The 13,899-nt window shown below is 35.9% G+C and overlaps 1 protein-coding gene across 3 annotated transcripts in view; it reads right to left on the reverse strand.

Annotated features, from left to right (window-relative positions):
* The window catches only part of LOC144446423 (attractin-like protein 1), a 35,961-nt gene that overhangs the window by 11,160 nt on the left and 10,902 nt on the right, over window positions 1-13,899 (reverse strand). For all 3 annotated transcript variants that reach the window (XM_078136182.1, XM_078136181.1, XM_078136183.1), the window contains exons 3-16: window positions 13,073-13,159; window positions 10,884-10,997; window positions 9,909-10,037; window positions 8,836-9,017; window positions 8,097-8,259; window positions 7,206-7,299; window positions 5,518-5,749; window positions 4,625-4,805; window positions 3,708-3,865; window positions 2,919-3,071; window positions 2,276-2,413; window positions 1,436-1,545; window positions 995-1,112; window positions 334-513 (exon numbers count right to left, since the gene is read on the reverse strand). In XM_078136182.1, the coding sequence (XP_077992308.1) occupies window positions 334-513; window positions 995-1,112; window positions 1,436-1,545; window positions 2,276-2,413; window positions 2,919-3,071; window positions 3,708-3,865; window positions 4,625-4,805; window positions 5,518-5,749; window positions 7,206-7,299; window positions 8,097-8,259; window positions 8,836-9,017; window positions 9,909-10,037; window positions 10,884-10,997; window positions 13,073-13,159 (2,039 nt within the window). The remainder of the gene's footprint in view (window positions 1-333; window positions 514-994; window positions 1,113-1,435; window positions 1,546-2,275; window positions 2,414-2,918; window positions 3,072-3,707; window positions 3,866-4,624; window positions 4,806-5,517; window positions 5,750-7,205; window positions 7,300-8,096; window positions 8,260-8,835; window positions 9,018-9,908; window positions 10,038-10,883; window positions 10,998-13,072; window positions 13,160-13,899) is intronic.

Consider the following 13,899-nt stretch of genomic DNA (forward strand, 5'->3'; position numbering starts at 1 on the left):
GATTTATCAACCTTTACTGATTTGATGTGATTTATGGACCTGTACAAATGAAGTCAATATGTGATTTATCAACCATTAATGAATTCAACATGATATGAACCTGAACGAGCAGCGTCAATATGTGATTTATTCACCTTTACAAATGAAGTCAACATTTCATATATTGACCTAAACAACTTAGGGTAATAATGGATTTAATGACCCTTAACAAAATCAATCAATGGTTACTGACATGAAGTCATTATTATGATTTATTGACCGGTTACATGAATCTACTAGTTACTTATCAACCTGTAATAATTCAATGTGATATGTTGAGTTAGATGTACTTACCTGGACATCTGTCTCTACTGGTATACCAACCCATACATTGTCCGTAAGGAAATGATGTAGTGTATGAGTTGCTGTCTACACATCGTTGTGTACTACCACACCACATACAGTTATTATCAGTACAAGAACCACAATCTAACTGGTCTGAACAGGTCAAGTCACACGTAGAATTACGAGCAACTGTTTGGAGAAAATATGACATTTTCATTTTTAAAATTGTAATTATAGTATAACTTGTTTCAATTTTGTTATCATAACTAAAGGTATTTATGTAAGACAACACCAACAAAAATTAATTGATTGTGACATACAAACAGAGAGAGGGGCAGACAGACAGACAGACAGACACACCCACACACACACACCCACAGACAAATAGACTCATCAACAGATAGACACAGTGATGTGTGATTCTACATAGAAATACGAACATAAGTACAGACACAGACAGACAGAGACAGACAGACAGACAGACAGACAGACACAGACAAATACGGACACATGGAGACAGACTGTGACACATGATTCGGCACAGAAATACATACATACAGAAAGACAGACAGATGGCAGGTTGGGTGGACAGCTGGCCAGACAGACAGACAGACAGACAGACAGACAGACAGACAGACATACAGACAGACAGACAGTTGTATACACCTACATGCCGTATATCTGCAACTACTACCACTCCAATAACACTCTGGTTGTAAGGCACATGAACTACAAGTGTAGAATTTACTACATGGGTAATTACTTCCACTACAGGAATCACTACCATTCTGAAACAAAACAGAACAAAAAAATATTATCAAAAACACAAAGAAGAATTTGTAAATTGAAAATGTCTGCCATGTTATCTTTTTTGATAGACAATAATCACATCAATTTTTTTCATACATGGTAATCACTTCGAAAATAATATAAAATTTGCATAAAAGCCATTGTCGTGCAGAAATACAGTGAAACAATGGAACAGACACACAACAGACTCACACGTTATCAAGATTGTTAACATTTTTTTTTTTTTTTTTGAAAATGTTCGTTTTTGAAAATATCAAATAGTCAGACAGTAAACACTGGAAGTACGGCATATAAAACTTACATTAGTTGATGTGTAGTTAGAGGTACAGACACCGTCACTCCAAGTACAACCATAGGTCAACTCACAGTCATTACAGGTATTCATTGTGTCACATTTTGACGTAGAGTTCTCTGTTGACAAAAAAAAGAATGATGTAAGTTAGTTGCATTTTATGTTTCTTCTCACCAGATGTACAACCATTACAGAGATTGGAAGAACAGTTTTATATTGTCTTTTTAAGTTGATGTCAGTTTCCGAATCCACTATTTCTCGTGAGACTTCACAATTTTCATGATTTTATGATTTTTTTTGTCGACTACATTAAACAAATTTGGGGCTGGCAGTAAAAACACTAGGTGGGGGTTGACTCCAATAACCAGAACCAAGTAATTATTTTCAAGGCCTGTTACATCATCAGTGGAACCATGAGCATAAGTTTACAAATTGGGATTATTCTTTCGTGCTCAATAATATAACATTTACGTTACAGCTTTGAGGTTTTTTTTTCAATTTTGGTCAATTTGTCAAAAAAAAACACAGAAAACATGAACTTCAAAAAAATAGCCTGATACCCATTTCACATCCATAATGGTTCCATATAAGCATTCTGATTACCTGGTTTCTACAAATATTTTGAATACATCTTATTACCATTTTGGGTCACATGACTACTGGACATAAGCGATAATTAGTATGATGGATTGGGCATACTAAGACAGGTCTGCAAAGCCTGGACGAAAATTCTTGGCCAGAAACACTTTTGTGTTTATTCTATATGTTCAAGCTTAATGTTTCTATAAGCAGATACAGTATTTTTCACAGCACTACGATGATGACAAGTGAATGAGTTGATATATTTACCATCCGATTCTGGGCATTCTACCATTCCAATGACTTCAGCCACGTTATCACATCTGCCTTCTGAGGATATCCACGTACATGAAATACCAGAGCTTCCTGCTAGGCAGGGATCTTCCTGGTCAAAGGCAGAACAATTTCCTAGGAGAGAAGAAAAACGACACTGATCACTTTCTTGGATTTTAAAATGAATCAACTTGCTTGCCCTTTTGCTATCAGCCTGTTTCAAACACCATGTTCTATTTCTTTGAACCAAAGTAACAACGTTACTTCGCCCTGAATATTGTCAAGCCCTTTTGTAATTTCTCAGCGTCCTTTAGTATAGCTACAAACTCCTTCATTTTATGGGAAAATTGTGCCAAAACAGTTTTTGGACTCAAGATTCTCACTTCCTTGTATGTAACCGAAAAATATGAAAGACAATGTTACTGGTCTCAGAGCTCTCTTAGGAAAAGAAATTCTAAGAACATTCAATTAAAAGTTTGTGATTATGTCTAGTAGTGTACATAAGGGTAAATGTGTATTTCACAAGACATCCCCTCCTCTCATCCCACCCCCTCCCCTCCCCCTCTCCCACCCTATTTTATTCATGAATCCTTCTGTCAATGTTATTCACAAACAAACAAAGCATGGGTGAAATTCTTACCGGGTGTATAGACTGGGATATCCGTTACCATGACATTATTATATCCACTTATAACGTACATTTTTCCATCGTAACTGACAGCTCTGTGTCCATATCTACTAATGTCAGTGTAAATTTCATTTTCTAAAGGAACAAATGACCAAGTTTCACATCCTGTTGAAGGAAATGAAAAACACAGTGAATTACTAGGAAAGTTTAAGTATCACACAATATCGCATTCCAGCTTAAAGGAAAAAAGACAAAAGATTGTCTAATTTGGCCACTGGGGGCGCAATTCCATTGCATGCTTTGATCAGAATTAGAAATGTGTGCTCAAATCATTCAACACTACACAGTCCCTCCATGTGATAGAGGGATTGTGAGCATACTATGACTACTCAGAAAATCATGGAGTATGTATTGTTGTATAAAGTCAGCAGACATGAATTTGTTACTCACTTCTGCTATTCTCTCTCTACTGTTTATTTGCATTTACCAGTAATCAAACACATGCCCAAACCAATTTCCTCTTTTATGGAATGTTCTTACACACTCATTTTATTCCCTGCTTCAAGAATTGCGGCCATTTCCAGGGGCCCGGATGAACATTTTAACCCTCATTTTAGCAAAGATGGGGCACCATCTTGCAATACTTGCCTGTGAAGTGACCACAACTTTTGGGTTTAAACATGAACATAGCATACCAAAAACACAGTGTAGAATGACACCATTTCCTTCTGACTTTGCATGATAGTCAAAGCTCTGATACGTCACCTGAAATCATTAACTTATGATTCAATTCTGACTTACTTGTGTCGTACGCCAGCAAGTTTGAAGAAAAACACAAAGCACCAAAAGCCCCATACGTATCATTATGTGGATTTCCACCAAATGTATACATCATTCCATCAATCATTACTGAACTATGTAAATAGACGTGATGACCACCAGATGTTGGCAAAACAGACCTATATTGAAGTACAAAGATACACAGAGTGTCACATGGATGGCTAAAGTGTTCAATTCTTGCATATTCAAGCTGCAATAATAACAAGTGAAACAGTTGACTGTCATAACTGAATCTGAATGATTTTCAAAAACAGTTTTGCGTGAAATATTTTTTTCCTAACATTGACGATATTTGCAAAATAGAAATACAGTCTAAATTACATATTATGACAGAAGTCACATGATACACGAGTGCAAGTATGGCATACTCCGAGTATTTCCATGAGTGCTTGTAGCGTGCTCTTTGATTATAGTTTCACAAGCGTAGCAAGTGAAACTACAGCAGAAAAACACTGCGCAGCACACACAAGTGCAAATATCCCCGAGTATGTACACAGGCACTCGTGCAGCATGGGGTCCTATGATTACTACGTATGTTAAACCTAAACGACAAATTTTCATAAAATAAAAAACAACAACCATACAGCGCAACCACAAATGTACAACAAATGACCATGACCTAATTTGCATATCATTTGCATATCACTCACTTGCATAAAGGTATGCAATAATAATTTTTAGTGTTGGACTGCAGTGCAAATACCACTAGTATGCACACATGTAGACTGTAAGATACGTCATGTCATTCTGCCCTCACAGGCCTCCTTCTTGACCGATGTGTGAGGGCGCCCTGTCACGGCGTACCGTACCTTACAGACTAGCACACATATACACCAGTGCAAGTAATCTCTGGTACATAATTATACATTATACTTTACCAGTGTTGAAGTACAGGGTCATAGGTGTACAGTTCATCTGATAGATACGTAGCTCTTGACTTTGGTTTAATTCCACCATAGACATAGATCAAACCATAATTTTCATCATACACACTACTGTGTCCATATCCTCCGTTTACATTCACTCCATTAGTTTTCACAACTGACCACACTCCACTCACTGAAATATTGAACACAAATAACATTTAGCACTCTCATTGCATTATATAATGTGTTTATGTGGAAACTAAAAGCCTAGAAAATAATCATTTCGGAAGTGATATCACCAGTAAGGCCAAGAACACAGACTTAGTTCTTCTAGAAGATACGATATTCTACAAGGTATTCTCTCAAGGCTAGTATATGGATTATAATATCTTGAGATTTGTTTGGTGAAACCAGAATACTACAAACTATCTTAACATACTTGTATCAAACTCCTGTACTATGTTAGTGTAGCCATGTACAGGACACATAACATACCTGTATCAAACTCCTGTACTATGTTATTACAGCCATGTACAGGACACACAACATACCTGTATCAAACTCCTGTACTATGTTAGTGTAGCCATGTACAGGACACATAACATACCTGTATCAAACTCCTGTACTATATTAATACAGCCATGTACAGGACACATAACATACCTGTATCAAACTCCTGTACTATGTTAGTACAGCCATGTACAGGACACATAACATACCTGTATCAAACTCCTGTACTATGTTGGTACAGCCATGTACAGGACTCACAACATACCTGTATCAAACTCCTGTACTATGTTAGTATTGTTAGTATTGTTAGTATGGCCATATACAGGAACCACAACATACCTGTATCAAACTCCTGTACTATGATAGTACAGCCATGTACAGGACTCACAACATACCTGTATCAAACTCCTGTACCACATTAGTATACCCATGTTTTGGACTATAACCAAATATCACTATCATAGTTTTATACACCATATGTGCAGTATGGCCATCCACAGCAATTCTACTTTCAGTTGCAATATCATAAAACTCCCAGGATTCCATTGTGATATTAAAGAACCACAATTCATTGACCACTTTATTTTTGTTTGTTGTGACGGTCCCACCATACATGATAAGTCTATCCTGAAAATACAATAAAACAAACAGAGAGAAAGACTTATTGCATGTGGATCAATAGGCTGTAAGATACATTTGTACGTCGTGTTGTTCAGCCCTATCAGGCTTCTTAACCATGAGTGGTGCTGGCTGATAGCGTGGTATGAATGTTGGTATCTTACAGACTAGTGGGCAGTTTTTTGTAAGTTCACGATTGTTGGCTCACCAAATGTATAACAACCAACTGTAGAAAATATGTAATACATATAGGATGTCAAAATAATGCATACTGGGCTAAGATAGATTATGGCTGACTAACAGATTGAATTCATATATTAAATTTATCGACTACTAAAATTCACAAAAAGTAACCCAAAAAAGTGTTGTAAAATTGTTACTCCCATTACATTACATTATTTTGACACATACTTCCAGTTCTAAGCCTACCTGCCATCAACTGCATTAAAGGGGCACAAGCTGAGTTTATACAACTGTATGTTTCTGGGATGTCATTTTTTCTACATATTAAAAGGTACTCACAGTATTCTACTTACTGATGTATACTTAACTATCACTTGCAATTGACTGAACTCAAACCTGGTATTAAGATATGACATATAAACAATCCGATGACATAATTTTTCATATGCATAAAAAATGTACAGGAACTCCCTACTATGCAATTAACAGTTCTAACAATGCAAGAACACATATTGCAATGTCAACAAAGGCATACATTAACATTAACATTATACTAGAATAGTTTAATCAAAGATTTTTGCAAATATTTTTGCTTGAGTAAAAAGCTTACAAACTCAGCTTGTGCCACTTTAATTACACAGCAATATCATCCTATCAGGTACCCATTTGTATGTCTTGGGTAAAACAATACAGATTGGAACATATTTTGCCAAAGGACTTTACATACAGATGGCAACAGGAACAAATATTAGAACAGATTACGAATGAATAACTCTAACCATTCTACAAGTATTATGCAACAAAGTTATTCTGGGGAACTTTTGAGAATGTTCACTCCTTCAAGCACTATATACATAGCCTTACAAGCACTACGGCTATGATAAATACCCTGTTCTAGTAAAGTCATATACTGAATTACAATTCATGATTTTTATGACCAATCTTTTTCATTTTTTTTTGCTCCTATGAGGAAACCATTATAGGAGAAAACAGTACCTCTGTATGTTTACAAAAAAAATTGACAGATTTTTCTTCGACCCAGTATAAACCTGTGACATGTTTGTTTGCATTCTTTACGTCATTGAAGTACAAACATTCATACATTTGGAAAACACACTTGACATTCCATAACTGTCAGAACGTTCAACATATTTTGTAAACAAGAGATTTCATTGATTCATTTTAAACATCAAACTATGAAACTCAGCTGACCACTTTGGAATTGGCTTCAATAAAGTTGGCCCTATTTTCTGAGACAAGAAATGAGATGGCATCTACTTACCCTATCCAGAACTAAGGAGTGTCCATATCTTGGGTCAGGATTGATAGATGACTTGGGTACGACGGGTACCTCTGTACCTGATTCTATATCATATCTAAAAGAGAACATAATGGAGAAAATATACATGTAAACAAAATATAGTCACTTATTCACATAACATGCAAACCAAACTGTGCATGGTCAGATGATATTAGCTCACGCAGCGGCCGCAAAACGGCCGCGTAGTGGCTCAATGACTAGTACACATGCGCATCCTATATACTATGCAATGTTTTTTGGTGGTTTTACCCAAGAATGCATTGCGGTGCAATGACTTCGCATATGTGTTCGATATACTATGCACATTCTCCAAACAGAGGGCGCTATCTACAATATCATGAGGCAGCCACAAATGAATCTACCCTGCGCGAGCTTATGGGCTTTGCCTACCAGTAGTTATGATATTACAATATTTATGATACCCTTAGTCTAGAGGCTATCTGTGACTTCAAAAACCTCTCTTCACCCCATCTAGCTAAATGAGAAATCATGAACCAAAAGTTGTGCAAATGAGTAAATTCCTAACTGCAGTGGTGTAAACAATGTATAAGTACCATACTCCATAGTGATCTGACAAACATGAGGAGAGATTCATGCCAGGGGTAACAATTGTGAGCATCTTGAGCTCTCAGGAGGAAAGGTGAATCATAAATTTGCATAATTCGAAATTCGCATAATTATTAAATTCGCATTACTATATCACTTCAACATACAGACCCAAACTCCTTACTATTAACACATATTACAATAATCACTGCAAGTACAAGATCGATTATTTCAAATCTATGTTTTAAAACTACCAGCATAACATGACTTTGATCTTTATGTCTACAGAATTAGAGGTAAACGCACCTAATGATGTCATCATAGTTGGCCTGATTTGTAAATGGATAGCCACCAACAATCCATACAACGCTATCTTGTAGTACTGTAGCATGGGAAGCTCTGCCCTGATTGACCTTATCAACGTACACTTCCCAACTTCCACTGGTTGGTGGAACTTCACACCCATGACCTATATGCAAATATAGACATTTAAATATTACTAGCAGAGATAGACAACGTCCACTGGTTGGTGGAACTTCACACTCATGACCTATATGCAAATTTAGACATTTAAATATTACTAGCAGAGATAGACAACTTCCATTGGTTGGTGGAACTTCACACCCATGACCTATATGTAAATATAGACATTTAAATATCGACAACTTTCATTGGCTAAATAATTTAAACATTGATATAGAAGATATTGGTGAACATACAAAACTGAAGTTTTTTCTCATAACATGCAAACTACAGTGTAGTCTGGTTGATAGTAATCAGTTGAAAAGGTGGTAAATTTGAAAATACTGAATACATTACAATTAAATATATAAAGAACATGTACCTTATGTAGTATAGAGGTTCTAGTTGAAAGCTCTTGGGTAAAAAAGCTTGACGTGTAATTCTACTTGTAATGGAATTAATTTGAACAATTTTCAGCAAGTATTTTACCTCTAGGCTAGACATTCTACGAGTCAAGAGCTCCAAGTACTGTTTTCATAAATTTAGACAAAAACAGGCTTCACAATTTACCGCAAGTACTCACCTTTGTAATCATCTGTACATTGGCACAATTGAGAAGCACAGTTACCATGGTTACCACAGTCACTCTCACTAAGACACGCTGGAATGTTGCATCCTTCACCGGTCCATTCCGGATCACAGTCACACTGTGTACTGTTTAAACATATTCCATTATCTGAACAGTCTAGGGGACATGTATCAATACTGAAATAATAAAAAAACATAAAATATTAGGGATAAAATGTCCTTGTCCAAAGAAAGTTGAAAAATAGGTGACATTTCTAGAGTTATCCTTCACTCAGAGCCTAACACTTCTGAAATAATAATATCATTGGATAAGAATTATGGTACAAGATTTCACTGATAACCAAATGATTGTTCACAACATGTGAGAGATGAAGTTTTTCATTTTTTTGCCATTAAAGGGGCACAAGCCGAGTTTATATTTTTGGGGCGAGATTTATGCTGTATATTTAAAAGTCACTCACAGTATTCTACTTACTGATGTATACTTAAGTATCACTTGCAATTGACTGAATTCAAACTTGGTATTAAGATATAACATTAAACGATCCGATGACATAATTTATTATATGTATCAAAAAATGTCGTACAATACATACTAGGCAATCAACAATTCTAACAATGTCAGAACACAAATTGTAATGTGATAGAAACATGCATCGTCATTAACATTATACTAGAATTGTTTAATCGTGAGTTTTATGTAAATATTTTTCACATGAGTAAAAGGTTGATAAACTCAGCTTGTGCCACTTTAACATAACAGAAAGGAGCGTAGTAAACCCGACACTACTGATCTTTCGCAAGAGAACAAATAAGTCTATGTTATCTTTGTATACTACCACCCTCACCTCAGGTGGTGTCAGATGATGTAGAGTTTACAATGAAATGCAATTGACCAGCGTCAAAGGAATAGACACAACTGTGATTTTCAAGTTAAACTCAATTGATAAGACCCCTGTATATAAACAATCACACTCTTTTGGAAAGTTCAATTGCTTTCACGCTGGTCATGTGAATTTCATCGTATCAGTTCAGAGTGGCATATTTTACTTTTTTTTAAAAGCTTACCTATACGAGATATTAAAACCTGACATTGCGTATTCTGCATCACTGTAAAAATGAAGGTAGGCATAACCCGAAGATGTCGTCACTTCTGGATATGTCACATTTTCTTCATTTTCTGATAACATAGCACCACTGCAAGCAAAACAATGTACAAGACAGCATATTAGTCACTCCAACTTAATTCTGCATTTATGTTTTCCAGCGAATACGCAAAAATAAGTCTTAATGAAAATTTCCAGTTTTAGACGACATGACCTTTTCCATATTTTTTGAGGTCAGTGCACAGCGTTGTACAAAGTAGTCTTTATTTTCAATGACTCACTTAAATGTCCTTTGCAGGTGACAAGACAATGAGAACCCTGTCAATAATCCAATTATGGGTGTGTCCCAAAAGGTAGCCATTATTTCTAGGAGTCTAATTTAGTTGTAGCTAGAGCTCCCCTGATGTCTGTCTGTACAAGGCTAAAATCGGATAATTCAATTGATTGATTGACGACACAATATTTTAGAAAGAAATGATCGGTTTGAGGATAGCTCTGCTGTTTGGTTTACTTAATACAATAGAGAGGTTTAGATACATGTTAGAGCGCGTACATGTATACGAGCATTATCGTGCAGTGCCTGTAAGTGTACGGGAGCATTATCGTGCAGGCATACACGTCATTACGAGGACAGAGTTGTGTTTAGCTATGCATTCAGAGTACTAACTTGAAAGACAGTGGAATGCGTACACTTGCGTTGGCATCTTCTGTCTGGAAGGCCAAACACACATGACTTCGTTTTTAGGATCGTCTGATACAGAACATGTGGGTTGCTGCGAATCATGTGACTATATAACGTTACACGTAGCGAGTACACATACATGTCAATACATGCATCTGTTGTCCACTGATAAAGATTACACTAACACAAGAACTTGGGATTGAATCATGGGCCTTTAAGTAATATGGTTACATAATAAGATAAAAATAGACTTACCTAAATGTAGCTATCAGAGGATCATATACACTATCCCCATCATAAATATATAAATAATCCCACGCACACTCTGTTTCAAAATGCTCAAATTTTAGTCTAATAAGAGAACCTGATCTGAAAAGGGAACAGAACAACAAGAATAGCGTGAAATGAATGAATTAATACATTTATAATGTCTTATAAACAAACAAATACAACCCATGAAAAAACACCGATGTGTTTGCTTGAATGAAGTGCGCCAGGGAAAGACTTCGCGCAAAGACAAAATTATGTAAAGACAACAATATAACTGATACAAAAAGAATAGGGGGTGCCTTTGATGTAGGTTCACATGACACTTTTATCAATTTGTTTATATCTGTGGAAGTTATAAAGTATGTTTTAACGCGTAATGTTCTAGTATCAGTAAACAGAGTCATGGGATACAGGCTCCTAGTCTAGCAGTGGTGTTTATGTTTTGAAAAAATTCCCACACTTTATATTACATTGTATGTCTTTGCATGAATCTTGTCTCATTCCTGCTTACTACATTATCATGAATTTACCATGAATTTACTGGGAATTTTCATGGGGTAGGAAGCCACTGAGGCTTTTAAATACCCCTTTCTGTTCTCAGGTGGTTATCAACACATGCCTTTAAAATGATTAATTGACATACATGTAGCAGCAAAAATCCTTTCTGGTAAACTGTTCCAAATGTCTACAACATGTTGATTGAAAAATTATACACACATATCCAATCTGGATCTGTACTTAAAATAATTTCAAATAATTGCACGCAAGTGAACACACCAACGTTTTTTCATGGGTTGTATGGATATGGTCAGTTCACTGTTCAGAGGTTAAAAGGGATATAAACACTTTCAAAAGAGATTCTTTCAAAGATCCTCTTTGGTTTTATTACAATATTTGCTCTATACCTTAACCAACTAATCGCCAGACAGACTAAAAAGGAAAACAAAAGAAGTCAGCTACATGTATTATACATTGTACTTTTAATTCTATTTAGTGAAGGTTTTCATTTGATGCTGGGATTTAAATACACTAAATACAGTTGCAATGCAAACACTTTCTATTTTCATTGTTGCTGGGTGTGTACATGTATCTGCAATAAAGAAGCTGTCATTGCTACGGACTAAGGGTGCTAGTCGAGAGGCTGCAATCTCTCTTCTCAGTTCTTAAGATTCAAAGCCATGAATAGCCTTAAATTAGACCAGGGGTGTTCACCACAACACTTGTTTTGTCAGCTTGTCAGAAGTGGTGAACATGTCGTCTCTATTTTCTTACACCTACTAATTTTATCAACATATTACATGTATATACAAGGTGGATTCAGAGAAACAAGTCTCCATGCTGTGTCTGCTCAAACTTTTTGTTGTTCATCCATATTTTTGTAGATTTAGTTGTATGCAATTTCACTCCAAATGTATATAAATTATCATCAGATTATAATAATAATAATAATAATAATAATAATAATAATAATTTATTCCCACGTACAAAAAAAATGTGATACAGAGCAGAACTAAATATCCTTATGTATATACATAAACGTGTTATTCGGGAAAAGGGTGTGGAAGTAGTTGTTACACAACTAATCGAGTCCTCCCCTCACAAAACATATGACACTCATCATTTAATTTTGCCCTGTTTCAATCAAGACTATTTAACGTGGTAGATGATACATGGAAATACACTGAAATTACAAAATAAATTAAACATGAGCTCTAGATCCCGAAACAACCAGACTGTAACTCATTTCCAAATCCACTAGATTTCTATTTTTCAATTCAATAAACTATCATTGGACTCACGGTGTAAATAGTAACAGAAATACCACTGTTTGAAAACAAAATTATTACATCTGTACCTGTCATTACTTACACACCACTGCATGCACATACTAGTGGTATTTGCACTACAGTGCAATATGCAAATAAGGGCACAGTTGTTCGTGGTACATGAAAACATGTGACTGCTCAGTGTATTTTTTTCCTGAAATATGCTGTTTAGGATAAACAGAGCCCCATTCTGCGTGAGTTCTACTCGTATTTGTAGTGTTCCCTGCTGCACTTCATTTACTACGCTGGTGAAAGTACTGCAGCAGAGGACAGAGCAAGCACTGTATGCCACACTTGCACTCGTGCATCATGGTGTTCTTCCATATTATTCTATGTATATATACTTACAGTCCACTTTCTATTAACCAAGTACAGGAGTGAGACTTTTTGTATTCACTTGGACCATCTGCTATATAACCTGTGGGTGTGTCCAACCTGTAAGATAGAAAATGAGAATTGACTATATATGTACATTTGAACATGTAGCTGGAACCAGAGTTGACTCCATAGATGGAGACTAGGCCAACTGACAAGCTGGTTTTTGGTCACGTTCACACTAGATTTGCCAAATGTGTTACCTGACTTAATACTTTTATAGCCCTGTAATGGATGTCCAATTGCAAAGAATTATGATGTCATCATGATCAACTGGGACCAGACTCAGCCTAAATGTATTCACACTCAAAAGTTAATACCTCAACTTAAAACTAGTCTCGACCACCCTCCCACACTGTAATCTGACTGTGGGCCAACTTAAACTGTTCACATTTGAAGTTGGGCCAACTTAAACTGTTCATATTTGAAGTCGGCTTAAAACTAGAGTTAACTAGATGAGTCGGCATAAAGTGCCCAGTGTTGACTCCTTGTTTTCTACATGTATACTTGTACATATGTACATGTATGTATACTAGATTCACATCTACATGTACACAAAGTCTTGTATCAGTCTTTGAAATATTTTTATTTGGGTTTTATTCAGATCTTCTCACTTTAACCTGTATACTGTATAGATACGGCTAACCTGTAACATACAAGTTTGGAAGTAAACTTTAGTGCACATCGTCTCTAACCTGTGTGTCTGTGTGTCATCGGATCTATGACTATGTATTGTATGTTAACAAGTGCTAGCAAAGTCACCAATCCAGTGACACAGACAGACTTATCATTTTCAATAC

Source organism: Glandiceps talaboti, chromosome 15, assembly GCF_964340395.1.
Source record: "Glandiceps talaboti chromosome 15, keGlaTala1.1, whole genome shotgun sequence".
NCBI classification, from domain to species: Eukaryota; Metazoa; Hemichordata; class Enteropneusta; family Spengelidae; genus Glandiceps; species Glandiceps talaboti.